Source organism: Podarcis bocagei (genome assembly GCF_964188305.1).
Source record: "Podarcis bocagei genome assembly, chromosome: 2".
NCBI lineage: Eukaryota > Metazoa > Chordata > Lepidosauria > Squamata > Lacertidae > Podarcis > Podarcis bocagei.
The window spans coordinates 46,416,892-46,434,558 of NC_138126.1; the positions used below are offsets into that span (position 1 = coordinate 46,416,892).

The 17,667-nt window shown below is 41.2% G+C and overlaps 1 protein-coding gene across 6 annotated transcripts in view; it reads right to left on the reverse strand.

Moving 5' to 3' along the window:
* CHCHD6 (coiled-coil-helix-coiled-coil-helix domain containing 6) overlaps nt 1–13,464 on the reverse strand; it is a 206,149-nt gene extending 192,685 nt beyond the window's left edge. For 3 of the 6 annotated variants that reach the window (XM_081184355.1, XM_081184359.1, XM_081184356.1), the window contains exons 1-4: nt 13,246–13,460; nt 8,829–8,952; nt 6,415–6,484; nt 5,567–5,711 (exon numbers count right to left, since the gene is read on the reverse strand). In XM_081184355.1, the coding sequence (XP_081040481.1) occupies nt 5,567–5,711; nt 6,415–6,484; nt 8,829–8,952; nt 13,246–13,335 (429 nt within the window). In that variant the 5' untranslated portion in view covers nt 13,336–13,460. Of the gene's footprint in view, nt 1–5,566; nt 5,712–6,414; nt 6,485–8,828; nt 8,953–13,245 lie in introns of all 6 variants that reach the window. The other 3 variants (XM_081184354.1, XM_081184358.1, XM_081184357.1) reach the window with 3 other exon arrangements.
* Between the last annotated feature and the right edge of the window lie 4,203 nt (nt 13,465–17,667).

The following is a 17,667-nucleotide window of genomic DNA, read 5'->3' on the forward strand; positions in this document are numbered from 1 at the left end:
AAAACTCTTCACAAGCTCAAGAGGTCAAGACACGAAAGCTTTAGCAACTAATCCACACCTAATGACCCTCCTAAGTGGTACTCAGAATATCACTCAAGAAATCACTCAAGATATCCCTCAAGTAATTAATGAACAAAAGAAGAAAAGGCACAATAACCTGGGAACTTCCTCTCTGCCCAGAACGTTGGAGGCTATACACCACACCCCCTCAACAGTATTTATAGGAACTCAAACACTGAGATCCTGCTCTGTTCTAGTAACAAGAAGCCGAAAGCACCAGCCTGAAGATGACGAGTGAGACCTCGTCGAAACGTCGCCTAGACACCCCAACTCTTACACGGGAAGATACCCGAAAACACCAAAACCTGCATTCCTGTACCCGTGAAAATCTACGAAAGCATATATATATATATATATATATATATATATATATATATATATATATATATATATATCCCCTTTGATAAAATAGTGGTTATCTGAAGTGGCTGGATATCGTTTTTATGCTGGTACATCCCTCTGTAAGAGGGGTGGGAGGGAGATAACCTAGTTAGTTCACTGTTGTGAGTGCTCTTATAAGGGAAACAGAATTGTATCACTTTGTCTTTCTTTCTTAGATTGCTTTTAGAGCTAGCTTTTCTGCTTCTTTACCATCATCATATTTGGTTTTGGAATGCCTTTGATTGTTTTTATTATTCTTCTGATTTCTTCTTCTGTAATCTACCTTGGAATCCTATTTCGGGGAAAATATGGAACATACACGTAGTTGTTTATAATATATCACTGCTCATTTGAAAATCTTTTAGATTTGTTTTTAGTCAATTTCACAGTGGTGAGTTGCCGGCCTGTGAAATGTTTGAGACTGCTGTTTCAAATTATTGCTTTTTATTGAAATATGATACTGGATTCTACTGTTGCTCTTACATAAGCTGCCTTGCCCTAAAAAAGAAAAGAAAACAGCCGAAGAAGCAAATAAATTAAATTAAATCAGGTTCCTGGATGTCCTCGGGGTGAAAAGGAGCGAAAGCATGCTCAACTACCTCCCTTCAGTTCTAAACCTATTGTGAGCCTGGGCTTTTTGGTTTTGACAGGAAAGGAAACAGAAATGTGTGAAAGTTCATGAGCCAGCCTCTCCTATGGCTACTCTCCCCAAAAACCCCTATGGGACAATCAGCCATCCCTTTTGACTTCCCTGCCATTGCTAAATAAGTTTACAAATCTATTCAAGCACCATGGAAACAAAGTTATCCAAAGGAAAATATAAGCCAATGATGTGCTTCATTTGCAATGTTGATTCTGAGGCACAGAGCTGGACCCTTTCAGAATTGGCAGAGAGGAAGGTCAGGGGTGAACATAGGCAAGCCTGACTAAACCTATAGTGCATTTGCAGAGCACTATTAGTACTTGGCACAAAAAGAGTATTCTGTATGATTAATGCTGTGAAAGAGAACCCTGAAGTACCCACTTTTCTGGTTTTACCCCAAATCAGCAACAGAATCTGAAACACAGAGAGTGCCTTAACATAGTCTCACTGCTTCTCTGACTTCCAAGCTAGCTTTCTTCTCCACCTGTTTTCAAGCAAAGGGCCTCTTTTATGAAATAAGTAATTAATTATGCCCAGAAGTCTGATGGCTTTCAGTATGCAGCCTATTCTATGATCCCAGGGAAGCACACAGGGCAGTAAGACTGAGCCATCGCTTTGCACAGATACTAATAATAATAAAAGTCAGTGGATGAAAACCGTAAAGAACACAGATTAAACACCAAATGGCTTTCAATACAATCAAAGCAAAATCGTTTAAAATATACAGCCATTGTATTCAGATTTATGGCCCGAGAGTGGCAAAGTGAAGAAGGAATATTGCTGCTCTAACCGAGGTGCCTGTTCGAGGCGAGAGTATCAATGACTGAATTACTGTTACAGCAAGGGCACAGGGTGTCTCCAGGTGACCTTTCCAATGATACATGGTATGACCTTCAACTCCCAATAGTTCAGAAGAAGCCATAGGCTGACCACTGACATATCATTCTTTCCCAGTGCACCACTATGCACAGGGCACCTAAATGCCTGCTGCTTCTGGCTTTCACGTTAATTTTATTTAATTTATTTATTTTATTATATCCTACCTTCCAGGATACCCAGCTGCCCTCTGCACAGGCCTGCTGTAGGGTATGGCTTTGATCACACGGCAAAGCAGAAACATAAGAACTGGTAAAGAATACTTTCTTACCAGAACTCCAGGATAATTTAAGAATTTTGAAGGTGGAGAGTAAAGGTAAAGGTAAAGGTACCCCTGCCCATACGGGCCAGTCGTGACCGACTCTAGGGTTGTGCGCTCATCTCACTCAAGAGGCCAGGAGCCGGCGCCGTCCGAAGACACTTCCGGGTCACGTGGCCAGCATGACGAAGCTGCACTGGTGAGCCAGCACCAGTGCCGCACACGGAAACGCCGTTTACCTTCCCGCTATAAAGCGGTCCCTATTTATCTACTTCCACTCAGGGGTGCTTTCGAACTGCTAGGTGGGCAGGAGCTGGGACCAAACGATGGGAGCTCACCCCGCCGTAGATTGGACAAATTTTCATCTTAGAAAAACAGAAGGGCATTAACTCACTGGGAATGTCTTGGCAAGTCTCATTAAAATGGACAGCAGTAACAGACAAGCACAAGATGTGAATTGTGCCTTAATCAGCGGCAGCCCTGAGTTCTCACTGGAAGGACAGATCGTGAAGTTGAGGCTCCAATACTTTGGTCACCTCATGAGAAGAGAAGACTCCCTGGAAAAGACCCTGATGTTGGGAAAGATGGAGGGCACAAGGCGAAGGGGATGACAGAGGATGAGATGGTTGGATGGTATTCTCGAAGCTACCAGCATGAGTCTGTCCAAACTGCGGGAGGCAGTGGAGGACAGAAGTGCCTGGCGTGCTCTGGTCCATGGGGTCACGAAGAGTCAGACACGACTAAACGACTAAACAACAACAACATTATTTTGGAGGAGCAACTTCCCTCTTGTCAGAATAGTAGATAGAGGAAATATGACTAGTTTACTACTCCTGACCCAGCATTGTGTAACTGTAATAGGGGCATGCAGTCTTGCTATGGAGGAAAAAGACTGAGTAATACATTCTGTACTAGAGAGCCTGACATAATTAAAATTTAAATGATGTACGGATTGCAACCTGAGTTGCTGTAAAAATCTGTGAAACCCACTTGACAAAACACTATGGTAGTAAAGCACGGATATGGATATGGATACAGACACACAAACACACACACACACACACACACACACACACACAAAACAAAAACCCCTGACAGCTCTATAATACTTCTTCCAAATCACTGAAAAGCCCAGCCAAAGTCATCAGCTTAATGAATGACTGTAGGGTATTTGAAAGAGGTTTGAGCAACACCAACATTAGCTTGTCTGAATAATGTATGCATCCAATTTTCATTAATTTCAGCGTCATCTTACCAACAGTCTCTCAATACAAAGAAGCATTCATGGACACTGTTCAATAAGGATGAAAAATGCTTTTTACCCAGCGTTGAGTTAAAATCCATTTGATTTGCATTAGGAATTCTCACAGCAGAGAATTTTAAAATCCATGTTAGTTGGTCTGTATTTCACTTAAGGCTGTGGTTAATATAAATTAGGTTAACATACTTTCCAACATTCCAAGCAAGTGACTTTTCACTTTATAGCCTCCACCTCCCTGACTCAATGTGAACATTTAGATTGTTTGGGATGCCTGAGAGAGGAACAAGCTGATTAAGCACTTCTGAAATTCAGGATTTGAACCCTGAAATTATTTATCTATATACTTATATAGCATCATCATCCACATACAGAGCACTTTATAAAGAATGAAAGGATATTCCCTGCTTCTAACATGCAATGTCTAACTATGCCTACTTTATTACACATTTTACTATCTGGTTCCTATGCCTACTGGTTGCGTCGAACTTCAATGTCCTACAAGAGTTTAAGTGTAGACTCTTATCACCTTGCTTTAAAACTGCAAGAACATAATTAAGACAGTGTGTGTGAAGCCTTTACAATACTCAAAAATGCTATATAAAAGCACCAGCTAAAATAACTGTTACTATATGCTAGAAAGACTTGAACATTGAAATTCTTAAAAAGTGTTCCTTTTTGGAATGATACAGATACACTTGTCTGTAAAAAAACACACCTTTGTATTCTGCCTTAAAAGAACATATTTTGACATGAAATTTCAAAATTATTTGGGACAGCATGCTACTAGCCACCAAAGCTCTTATGTCGGCTTGTTGATTTTTCTACTGCCAACACAAGTTCATATACTCGCATCTAGGCTCCTCCACCAGGTGTTCAAGAATACACCGAAAGTCAAAGCTTTCTTTATTCCTGATTCTTTTCAAGGCATCTCTTTGGTCTAAAAAAGATGGCTTCATTTTCTGACTCTGCTGCCTGAATTACACTTACACAGCTCACAATGACAGTCACAGCAGGTGCTGAAACTCTCCAATGATTTGACTTCAGCCCCAAAATTATACTCTTCCATTGCCTCCTGAGACAGATGGATGCAAACAATGCAGGACTGCATATGTTTGCCACTCCTCCAAGCCCCTCACACAATGTAACATGGAGGGTTTAGAAGCCTGCCAGCCTCCAAGAAAACTGTGGGTACTACCGAGAAACTTGAAATGGCTCATCAGTGGTACCCTTAATTTCCTTAGAGGCAGGTGTCTCCTCTTCTTGAACTTTCTTCTCATTACTTATTAAGAGAATTTCCACAGAGGCAAGCAAGAGCACTCCACATAACTGTGGAGCCAACTCTCTGAGACAAGATTGCTCTGAATTTGGAAATAATTCACTGATTCCCCCTCCCCTTACAATAGCCTGATAATTACATTTCACAAAAAAAGAAATTATCACCTCTCCAGAGCTGTAACAGCACTAACACTGCAGCTGCCAAGCATGATGTCTCACCCACCTTTCACCTGCCTCAGACATTCACTCCCTTCTTTTATTTAACTCCTTGTCAAAACTGCTCCTTTCAGATTAGACAGGAAAGATGCCATAAAAGAGGTGGGGAAACCAGATGTTGGGTTTCAACTCCCTGCAGCCATAGTCTACATGGCCAATAGTCATCCCTATTTAGTGTATCTTCTTCCTGCCTTAAAGTCTTCTTACGAGTTATACAACTCAAGGAGGGGCTATGAAAAAGATTTTAACATTTAACTAATTAAATTAAAACCTGCTTATAGACTAAACTGTTTATTACACAAATTATACCACTTAGTATCATAAGAAAACTTTAAACAATTTGCAAAGAATAAAAACACAGCAATCAATAAAATTCCATAAAAGCATGTAAAAAAAACCTGAACAAAACAATGTATCATAAATAAAACTGAACCGTAAAGAAAATAGGAAATCAAAAATTAAATGTCAGAGTCCAAGAAAGTATGGCTAAACTTTTTAAGAAGTGCTTATTATTGTCTTTCCCTCATGAATTACTTGAGGAATGATATTCCAGGGGGTGGGTGCTACCTCCCAAAAAAGCTTTTGTAATACTCACCAGCTGGGCTGCTTTCAGCTTCTCTTCATTGGTGGTATTCCTCTCCCGCTGGAGGCTCACATTCAGACTCTCGTTGGCTGCCTCCCGCTCTCTTTTGGCCAGTCGGAGTAGCTCCTCTTGGACCATTGCCTGCTCTTGCTCATACCTGTTGGGAGAAGGAAGGGCTCAGCAAATCCCTTTGGACTCCCAAATTAAGATGCAGCTCTCATGGCCGGAACCATAGTGAGCAGAGTTATGTTCTACGTGGCACAATCACCAGCTCATGGGACGAGGTCACCATTTTAATTTCTGGAGCACAATGGGCTATAAATGTAATTGAGCAATGAGCAATCCAATCAGAAGGTGATGCACACACAATTGGCTCATAGCCAATCATTCCAGCATTCAACTGTTCAGTGACACCACCAGTACACCCCCTCACCCCTGCTCAGGGAAGAGAATAGATTTTAATATGCCATCTTATAGATCATACATGCCCAAGTACTCTGATACTCAGTAATACCAGGAGTGAGAAAATTCTTCATTGCCTTAAGGCTGGGTGGAAAACTTGTGGTTCTCCAAATGTTGCAGGACAACCATCCCAGCAACCCTGAGCATTGTCCAAGCTGCTTAGGTCTGATGGGAGCTGGAGACCAATAACATATTGGTCAGGATCACAAGTTCTCCACCTCTGTCCTAAAGGTTGGGTTGGGCCTGTGGTAGCAGAAAAGCAACAAAAGACAATTTCAGCTCTCCCGCCCACTGCATTGTTCCCACCAACCACAAAACAGCAGCACTGCACAATGAAAATGGCCTCTAAAGAACACGAGGAATCTGGATGATGATCTTATGATGCAAACATATCTCACCTCTTGTACAGATCCTCCTCTGCTTCAGAGGGTTTTCGGCCCAAGTTGTCAGCTGTTGGTGGACGGATCTCTGGAGAAAAGAAAAGAATACAACTAATGTGGAATAAAAAGTTGCCTCTCTCCTTGATTAATTAAAATATATGATGTATAAAAGGACAGAGGTGTAACATTCCAGCAAGTCACTGAGTTAAATTAGCAATGGTCTACGATTGAGTGAGAAAATCTTTGTTAAATCATGAAGACTGAATAAATTGTTCCTGTAACTATGACACGGAACAAGGCAGGTGGGAGTAGTGTGAAGTTCATCTTTAAAGCAGAGGGGCTCTTACAATTATTATTTTTTTACCCCCATTGTGGGGGAAAGCTAATCAGCTCATTTTCAACCAGTAAAGAACTGATTCACTAGCTCACAAATCATTCCAGATCCCTCAAAACAACAAGATTAAGGCTCCTGAAGGGACAACTGACAGATGAGCCAAGAATGCTTGTTTAGGGACTACAGAGGAAATCAAGAACCAGCTGATTTAGGTAAGCAAACCACTCACGAGAGACCATTCTTTGAAACAAGCCATTAAGCAGAGAATGAAACAGCTGAGCTCCATCAGAATTCCTCCACTTCTTTCTCTCTGGTAACATCTGGAATAGGTTCGTGAACCTCTGAACACACATAACTACACTACATGCTTATGGTACAATCCCTAAGCACCAAATATAATCAATCAAATATAACAGTCGCATTATGGTTGCTTTCCCCTACATTTTACTCTATTTATTAGTGCATTTATATCCCACCTTTCTGCCAAGGAAACCATGGGAAAGGAAATCCCCCCCCATATTATCTTCATGACAACCCTGTGAGCTAGATTAAGATTAGAGTTGGTGACTAGCCCAAGAGCACCCAGTGGACCTTATGGTCCAGCAAGGATTTGAATCCTAGTCTCTTCAGTCCTAGGTCAATACTAAACCACACGGGCTCTCAATGCTGTAGAGTAACAAAACATTTTAGAATTGTAGAGTTTGAATGCACCCCAAGAGTCATCTAGCCTAACCCACTGCAATGCAGGAATCTCAACTAAAGCATCCGTGACAGATGGCCCTCCAACCACAGCTTAAAAACCTCCAATGAAGAAGAGCACACCACCTTCCGAGAGAGTCAGTTCCACTGTTGAACAGCTCTTACTGTCAGAAAGGTCTTCCTGATACTTGGTCTGAATCTCCTTTTTTGTAACTCGAAGCCATTGGTTTGGGTCCTGCTGTCCGGAGCAGGAGAAAACAAGTTTGCTCCATCTTTCATGTGATAGATATATGAAGATGGCTATAATATCTCCTCTCAGTCCTTTACCCAGGTTAAACATACTCAACTCCTCAACCATTCCTCATAAGGCCTGATTTCCAGACCCTTTATCATATTCGTTGCCCCCCTCTGCACATGTTCCAGCTTGTCAATACTCTCCTTAAATTGTGGTACACCCAGAACTGGATACAGTACTCCTGGTATGGTCTGACCAAGGCAGAATACAGCAATACCCTTACTTCCCTTGATCAGGACACTATATGCAGTCTAGAACAGCAATAGCTTTTTTTGCTGTTGCATCACACTGTTGGCTCATGTTAAGCTTGTGATCCACTAAGACCCCTGGATCCTTTTCTGGCAAGCCAGATGTCCCCCCACATCTTATACAGTGGTGCCCCGCAAGACGAATGCCTTGCAAGACGGAAAACCCGCTAGACGAAAGGGTTTTCCGCTTTTGAGCTGCTTCGCAAGACGATTTTCCCTATGGGCTTGCTTTGCAAGATGAAAACGTCTTGCGAGTGTTCCGATTTTTTTTCGCTCCCCCCCCTTTTTCTAAGCCGCTAATAGCCTTTTAGCCGCTAATCCGCTAAGCCTTTAATAGCCGCTAAGCCTTTAATAGCCGCTAAACCGCTAATAGCGCTAATCCGCTAATAGGCTTGCTTCGCAAGACGTAAAAACCGCTAGACGAAGAGACTCGCGGAACGGATTAATTTCGTCTTGCGAGGCACCACTGTATTTGTGCAGCTGGTTCTCCCTACCTAACTGTAGAACCTTCTATTTTTCCCTAATGAAATTCATTTCATTAATTTGGACCCAGTTCTCCAATCTGTTAAGGTCACATTGAATCCCGATTCTGTCTTCTGCAGCATTGATTACCCCGCCCAGTTTGGTGTCATCTGCAACTTGGATGAGCATCCCCGCCACTCCTTCATTCAAGTCATTTATAAAGATGTTGAACAACAATGGACCCAGAACATGTGCCCAGCTAAATGGAAATAGAATGTACTAAGTCACTGTTACCTTAAAAATGCTGATGCATTGATGAAACACAAGTGTGCTGTGAAAAAGGAAGACAGCCATATGTCACCCATATGAGTACTGTAAAAATTCAGCACTATACCTGTAGACGTCTTACGTTTCCCTTCTGTAGATTGTGACAAAGGAGGCGGAGACAAGGACGGAGATCGCTGATCCCTTTTAGGTTGGAAAGGTTCCTTCATTCGTTTCACCACATCTTCAGAAAGCTAACACAATTTTAAAAGAGAGAAAGAAAAAGAGAAACTAGTTGTATTATAGCAGGCACGTCCAACAGGTAGATCGTGATCTACCAGTAGATCACTGAACGTCTGTGGTAGATCACTGGTAGATCTGTGGCTCCTCCCAAAGAAGCTCAACAACTTTGACCTGAACCCCCCAAAAGTGGGTAGATCACTGCCAGTTTTTAACTCTGAGTAGATTGCAGTCTTTTGGGAGTTGGCTATCCCTGTATTAGAATTTGGATGAATCCCCAAACTAACTGTTGGAGATCAAGAAATCATAATTCATGTGCTGCTGCCTTTCTCTCTCTATCTCATGTCTGGAAATTACCAGAGATGCAACACCTTACCCTTAATAACAAAAGAATGACAAGTACTCTAGAGGAAAATAATTATTCACTAGTCAAAATTTTAGTTTGCTGTCTGCTGCTAATGGGCTGTTATGATGTGTAGGGTATATAGTGATTTAAAAACAGTCCTAATAAGGCAGATTATTTTGTTGTACAGTGGTGCCTCGCAAGACGAAATTAATTCGTTCTGCGAGTTTTTTCGTCTTGCGAAGCACGGTGTCGGAAAAGTTTTGGAAAAGCTTCAAAAATCACCAAAGTCTTCAAAAACCTCAAAAAAGGCTATCACACCGCGTGCTATGAGTTGCTCCTCGAAGTCAAGTCGCAACTGTATTAACGGTTTTAAGAAAAAGGAAACAAACTTGCAAGACGTTTCCGTCTTGCGAAGCAAGCCCATAGGGAAAATCGTCTTGCGAAGCAACTCAAAAAACCAAAAACCCTTTCATTTTGCGAGTTTTCCGTCTTGCGAGGCATTCGTCTTGCGAGGTACCACTGTATTATTTTTCTGTAAGCTACCGTAAGTATACCCGAAAGATATACAGTACATTCCCCCAAAATACATTTAGGCATGAATAGGAAAGGGATTGCCTAGCAGGTATTAATTTGTCATTTTGAGACTCCTCAGGCAATGCTGTAAGTGTAAAGTTACCATCTTTGAGAATGTCCCAAAAAAGGAACTGAATATGCTAGAAAATGATTTTCTAAAAATTATTTTTAGAATATATTTGGAATTCTAGCCCACCCTATTCCTAAGGGTCTACGCACATAAGGATAAAAATAGCAAGAGACAAGAATATCAAATAAACATATCGTGATTACAGATATTACAATTTATGTAATTTAATTTCATACAGATAGTATGAAATTAAAAAGAAAAACCTAATCCTTTTGCTGTAGATTACTTAAGCTTCTCTAATAGAAAGCAAGAACAGGATTATCAAATCGTCCTTCCCCAAATAAGGACTCTGCTGGATCAAGCCAATGACCCAGAAAGTCCAGCATCCTGTTCTCACAGTGGCCAACCAGATGCAGATGTCTGTGAGAAGCCTGCCAGTAGGACCTTTAGCTGTGGACGTGAGCATAGTCAGTATTTCTTTTAGGGGGCAGACTTTACGTTGGGGGGGGGGTAAAACTGAGTTATCTGCCATGCAATTCATCAGTTAGTTGAATATTTTATTTATTTACCTGATTGAGGGGCAGTTGCCTGGCTATGCCCATGGCTGTGGAGCCCGAGCACAGCCATCCTGGCTAGTAGCTATGGCTAGCCTTACCTTCTCCATTAATTTGTTTACTCCTCTTTTAAAGGCATTCAAGTTGGTGGCAATCATCCCTTCTATAGGAGTGAATTCCATAATTTAATGATGTGTTGCATGAAAAAGTACTTTTTTGTTGGTCCTGAATCTTCCAACATTCTTCTTTTGTTGAGCTTTTGTTTCTTCTCTCTCTCTTTCCTCAGCTGTTTTCAATCCTTATCTGATCTCTGTTTTATACTCTTTAATCTACCACTTTGATTAGTCTTCATGACAGAACTGCTTGCAACAACCAAAGCTAAATCAATGCACCTTCTACAAGTTGCATACTGCCAAAAAGCTTTTTATATATATTTTTTAAGTTGCTTACTGTACTTGGGAAGCTGACGAGGCTTTAAAAAAAAAAATCCCTTAGCTAGTAACTTTGTGATGGAGAGCAGATACTAATCAATTACAACTAATACAAATAATATTACTTGAAACCGATTCAGTGTTTTATGAACACTTCCACACTTAAATTTGTAAACTTGCAATGTTTAATGACTTGCGGTTTGGTTCTTGTCATTCTGCACTCACAAGCAACAGAGTACTTGGGGCCTTGTAAAATGAAAAGATGCTTACGGTTACAGAAAAATTCCCTTGGATCGCCTCAATTATTCAAAACATACACACAGATACAGTGGTACCTTGGTTTTCGAACGTCTCAGAAGTCAAACGTTTCGGTTTTCGAATGCTGAAAACCCCAAAGTAAATGCTGCCATTTTTGAACGCGCCTTGGAAGTCGAGCAGCTTCTGGTGAGTTTTTTTTCAATTTTCTCTACTGAATTTGCAGACAGCCCTTTGCACCTCGGTTTTCAAACGTTTCATAACTCGAACGATCTTCCGGAATGGATTACAGTAGTACCTTGGGTTAAGAACTTAATTCGTTCTGGAGGTCCGTTCTTAACCTGAAGCACCACTTTAGCTAATGGGGCCTCCCACTGCCGCCACTGCGTGATTTCTGTTCTCATCCTGAAGCAAAGTTCTTAATCCGAGGTACTATTTCTAGGTTAGCGGAGTCTGTAACCTGAAGCGTCTGTAACCCGAGGTACCACTGTATGTTCAAAAACTGAGGTACCACTGTACCACAATGTGAATTTTATACCAATTTGTTTTGCATAGTCCAGATGTCATACTCTGAGACTACACTTCTGTTGGCCATACTGCCATTCTCTAAGTTTGGATGCACATTAATAATAATAATATCAAATGAGCTTTCTATACAGAAGCTATTGAAGACGGTACTGTAACATGTCAGAACCCTTTTCTCCCACATACAATGATTTAATTGAGTTGACAGCTGTATGCATGCATCTGCAGTGCTGTTAAATGGCAAGGCTATCCCTACTTGCCTACAATTCCATATTGCTTTTATGAGCAGGAGTAGCATGCTCTTTTTCCTCAGCTGCCTCCTACATTCAACAAATTATTCTGGGTTTGGACCTGGGTTCAAATCCCTTTTCACTCACTAACATGACAAGTAGAGATCAACAAAATCATTCTCAAATTAAACACCACATATATAAAATGGGATTTTTTAAAAAAGTACCTCACAAAACTGCTGCGAAGTTAAGTAAGAATTAGAAAGAAATTTGAGCACTTAAAACAACACTAGAAATCTTTATTAATAAAAAGGCTACTAGGCCATCTGCCTTCCTAAGCCACAAGATGCTCTTCTGTTAAGAGTATTGCGATAATTGAAAGACTAGCAGTTTTAAGAATGTAAGAAGAGCCCTACTGGATCAGATTAACATAAGGACCCGGGTGTCCAAAAAGGTTATTTATGTATGCAACTACGGTGGCCTGTGTTTTGTTAGCCCAAAAATGGAAAACAAGTGAGGTCCCAACCAAAGAAGAATGGCAACTTAAACTGATGGAATATGCACAGCTTGTGGATCTAACTTACAGAATATGAGAACAAGAACATTCATTTAAAGAAGAAAATGTTTACTGAATATATGGGGGGAAATTGTGTACACTTGGCAGCATTAAGATAATCTGAACAGTATAAATAAGTTTTGGTGGAAGTAATAATGGAATACTGAATGGTCTAGTTTATATAAAATATGTGGGGATTTATGCTATGCAAAATGAATCATGGAAAGAGAAAATATCAATGACTTCCCTTCTTAAGGTTTAAATGTATATTCTAAATTGTAAAACAGAATATATATATATATATGGCAGATAAAAGGAAAGCCATGCTGGGTCAGACCAGAGGCCCACCCCATCCAGGATCCTGTTCTCACTCAGAGTGGCCAGCCAAAAACTTATGGGAAGCCCACATGCACACTCTCTTCGCTTGGGTTCCCCAGCAACTGATATTCATGGGCCTATTAAACGTGTCACATTAAATGAGTCGTGGGCTTTAAGAAGAAATGTAGGTGGACACCTTCAGGGAAACGGGAGTATGTTTTCCCTACCAAACACACTTTATAACCTTGGGAACCATTAGCACTCCATCCAGAGTAGCCCATGACCCCTAGATCCCGTGTCCCTGTTCCCCAGAGACATCCTCTCAGTACTCCCATGTCCCCCTCCACCACCCCCGGACTTGCCTAGTCCCCCACCCCGTCCCCCCGACTCCTCCCCCCAGCCCTTTACCCGGCAGGCGCCCGCCACCCCGCGCTCGCCCTCCTACTCACCCGGATGCCCTGCAGGACTCGCACTCGCTCCTGCTCATCCATCTCGAAGGAGACCTTCCTATTGCCATGGCTACTCCCGCCACCCCCCATAGCAACAGCAGAAATAACCACCGCGGGCGGGAAAACCAATTCCCTCGGCTTCCTCCCTACCCAGGATGGGGCAGAAAAGAGCAAGACCTACACACAGACGGAACACACCGCTCTACCAACCTACAAGCCCGCGTCTGGTTGGCGGCTGTCGGCAAAGGAGCCAATGGCAAGGCGCGGTGTTGGAGGCCGGCCGCAAAGCATGCTGGGAATTGTGGTCTTCCTTATCCAAATGCTGCCGGCCGAGGATGCTGCTTACCGGCCGAAGGTGGGATGCAATGGGTCCGGAAGGCAGGACGTAAATAAACCTCCTACTGAGGCCATCGTGTTGGGCCAAGACCTCACCTGGGACCTTGGGCCTCTTTTAGCTAACAGGCGCCACTTTCACTACAGACATACAGTTTAGTCCATTCATTTTAGAAGCCCCTTAAACACAGGGTTGTGTTGGGGTTTTTTTTAGGATGGCGGCAGGCTTGCTGCTAATCAAGATTGATCCATTGCCCTTGCCACTTCTGTATTCTTACTTGCCCATGGCATTTTGCACGCGGTTTCAACTGTGATGAATGATAGGTTTTGGGATGCGCAGAATTTTAATTTTTCGAGCGTCGATTCCTAGCAAGGAGCATAGTTGACAGCTTCTCTCTGAAACTACAATTCTGGAATATGCACATTTGCTTGGTTGGTGGACTGAGTAAGCCCACTAAACACAAGGGTACGTACTTATGTAAACGTGCTTAGGATCAAGCTGCCCTAGAACATTGTATGAAGTTAGTTGCTGACTAGATTTTATTGCTATTTATTTATTGCTATTTTGGATTGTGAGAATTCACAAATAGCAGACCAGACTACTTTTCAAACTTCAAGTACAGGGCAGTGGTTTAAGTTTTGTTTTTAATATTTCTTTTAGGAGTTATAATAATAATACCAGGACTAAATTATTTTCTAATTCCCCCTTGTGGTATAATCCCTAATCATTAAGCCAGAAGCATAATTAGGGCTATGTAAGCATTAAAATCAACTGGTTTAGATGTGGCCAAGTAAGTGTGGTTTTTCTCAACCTAACTGAAGCTAGTTCCACTGAAATATTTGGGACAGCTCCGTAAGTCTGTTTTTAAAGCTGCGAGTTCCATTAAAAAGAAAAATGGGGTGGAAGGAATGGGAGTAAGATCTGGAGAGAAGAAAGAAGGGGAGCTGCTATCGAGCACACAATATTAAATTCAGTGTAGCAAAGTACTTACAGGGGAAAAATATCAAAATCCTGTGAGATTTATAGTGGCTGCATTTATGAATGAAAAAATGACTGGTGAGTAAAGTAATGGGGGGGGCGGAACTCTTACTAAAAATTGCAATCTCTCATTCAAAGGTGATTTTCTTTTTCAAAAAGCAGGTTGGGTCAGGGCTTTGTTCCATGCAACGCAGCCTCAACTGTCTTGGAACTGGATACAACTGCACAGAACATCAGTGTTTCTAGCACTGAACATATGAAGCACAAATGCACATCTCTAAAGTGATTCCCCAGCAGAATCCAGCAGCTGGGCTGCTTTCACCTAAATGTATGTTCCTAATAACAGGTATGATCATTTCTGTAAGTACATCAGCCTGCAGCCAACCAAACAATTGACTGTAATAACTGATATGTCTGCTTTGACCTAATGTGGGCTGGTATTTTATTTTTTTCTGTAAGTAGATTTTAATCTAATTTTAATGTATTTTTGTACACCCCCTCGCTATATTTACGTGAAAGGCATTTATTTTAATAAATAAGAATTTTCTCATTGATTTTTATTTTGTCAGAGTAGATCCACTGAAGTTAATAAACCTAAATTACTTGTGTCCATTTGCATGTGTTTACTCCGATTAGGGCTAGCAGTGCAATATGTGAGTAATTTTGGTAAGTGAGCAAAGGAGACTTATTGGGAGCAAGAATAGGCTTCTGCTTAAATGCATAATTTTTGTTGGAAAAAAACCTGAGGTTATTCTTATAATTGTTGAGATTCCCAGACATTTAATAATTTATGCCAAAAAGGGGACTGCCAGACTTTCTTTTGTTTTTGGGTCACATAGTGAAATCAGGTTGCATAATTAAAATGAATTTGGCACATAACAATGCAGTGGAAAGTGTGGGATAATATTTTCCTGACACAGTGTCATCTAGCCTCCCTGCAAATTTTGTGCAAACAATCAGGACGAATGCTCAATACACAGGTTGTCAAGTGAAAGGGGAAATTAAAATGGGCTCATAAAGTTTGGAGACTGTAAAATTAGCTGTAGATGTCTATGTTGAGATAAGCCTGGAGGAGGAAAAACTGCCTGTTCCAGACAAAATAATTGTAATGTTTTTGTCATCATACAGAGTGCGGGGAGGGAAGGCAGGCTATCGTCATGTAGCTGATGCCACCCACCCTAGGTACCCTTCCCTCCTAGGAAACAATAAAGGAAAACACACTTATAATTGCACCAACAAAAGCAATTAATGATAAGTGAACTTTCAAAATACAAGGTGCATCCAAATCACAAATATTTTGTTGATATGCTATGATGAAGGCGGGCCGATGCCAATACAAAATAATAGAACAGTTGTTATCTATTTAAAAACATGAAACAGCTAATTGTAGGCTCAGGAAGTTTTTTTGAAAAAAATCTGTAAAGGGACTTTGGCATGCATTACCATAGCAACCACAATAAAGAAATCCTCCAGTGTTTATTAAACACGAAAAGCATAATAAAATACAATTATTTTAATCCAACATTTTAAAAGGCTATCCATTCCACCCAGGGCACATTGATTTCAATCAGCAAGAGAAAAGCCCAGTTTAAATGACAGGTTTAAATCATGTTTCCACATAAAAATGAATGCTGTGTTTTCAGAACAAGGAAGCTTGCCGGCTGGTTGCTAGAACAATTAAAACACATCCGGTTTGCAACTAATTAAGGTCTTTATACTACCTAGAAGCACACTTCACGTGCCTATTGCAGTAAAGAATTATATCTGCTTGCAGGCAAGGGAGTCCTTGTGAAATTAATTTCTCTCCGTCTTTCAATCCCTCTGTACAAATGCAGAGTCACAAAGCAAATTACTAACTTGAAGACAAGCCAAAGGAGGATTTACTCAACAAGGGTTTAGGATTTCCCTCCTCCCCTCAAACAGACCCTCAATGCCTCATGGCAAACTGTTTTCGAGACTGAAGGGAATTTCAAAACTCATTTCATAGAGATTCCGTGTTCAATTCCAGGCAACTTTGAGTAGGACTGGGAATGTTCCCTTCCTGAAACCCTGAGAAGTCGCTGCTAATCAATGTGGCCAATATAATACTGACCTCAATGTCTCCTCCTTGGTGGAGGCAGCACTTCAAAGCATGCGGGTGAAATCAAGATATCCTTTTGGTTTAGCTCAGGGTTTCCCAAGCTTGGGTCTCCAGCTATTTTCAGACTGCAATTCCCATCATCCGTGACAGTTGATAGGAGTTGTAGTCCAAAAACATCTGAAGACCTAGGTTTGGGAAATCCTGGTTTAGCTCAAGAGGCCTAAGCAAAACTTTAGATTTGGGACTTTGAGCCCAGAACTTTCCAAAAGCAGATATTGATTGTTGCTGCCTAGTAATTATCCCTACATGAAATGGAAAAAAATCCTGTCCTTTTGGTCAATCGTACATTTTTTTTAATATAAATTTCTCCCATAATAAAAGACTGTTCTGTTGGATCATATATAATGGAACACCTGAGTGGTGCTGCCAGGAGCTTAAAAAATCCGGCGCATGGGCATATCACCAGATTTAAATGAATTTATTGAGATGTATAGCTACGGATTTAGAATATGGATTTCCAAAGCAGCAAGCCAACTAATTTCCCATCTAAATCACCTTTGATAAATTCTATAATTTGTATCCTTCCCCTAATCAGTTCCTTTTCAATTCAGCAGTGCCTAGCTAATTTTCCAACAGATCTTGTTTCAAATCAGTTCAGTGCCCCTCTTCAAGTACTGAATTCATTACCCCGAATCTTATCTCAAAAAATTCACCTTGATTTATTCCCCCAAATAATCTACCAAGTAGTTCATGGGCATATCACCACAGATTTCACCTCCCAGTTCAATTTTCCCCAAATTGCCTGAGAAGCACTCAGGCAACTCAAAACTTGATTCAGGGCCCCCACTCCATGGGCACCTCCAAAAAGCACAATCCTTTTTTCCAGCTCCAAACATGGTGCAGGGCAGAGATAATTCCTGGGATTGTGCTGCTGGTTCTATGGTGCTCCATGTGCTTCAGAAGCACAGCATGAGAACAAGTCCTAACCTTAGCCAGTGTGGTGTAGTGGTTAAGAGCAGTGAACTCATAA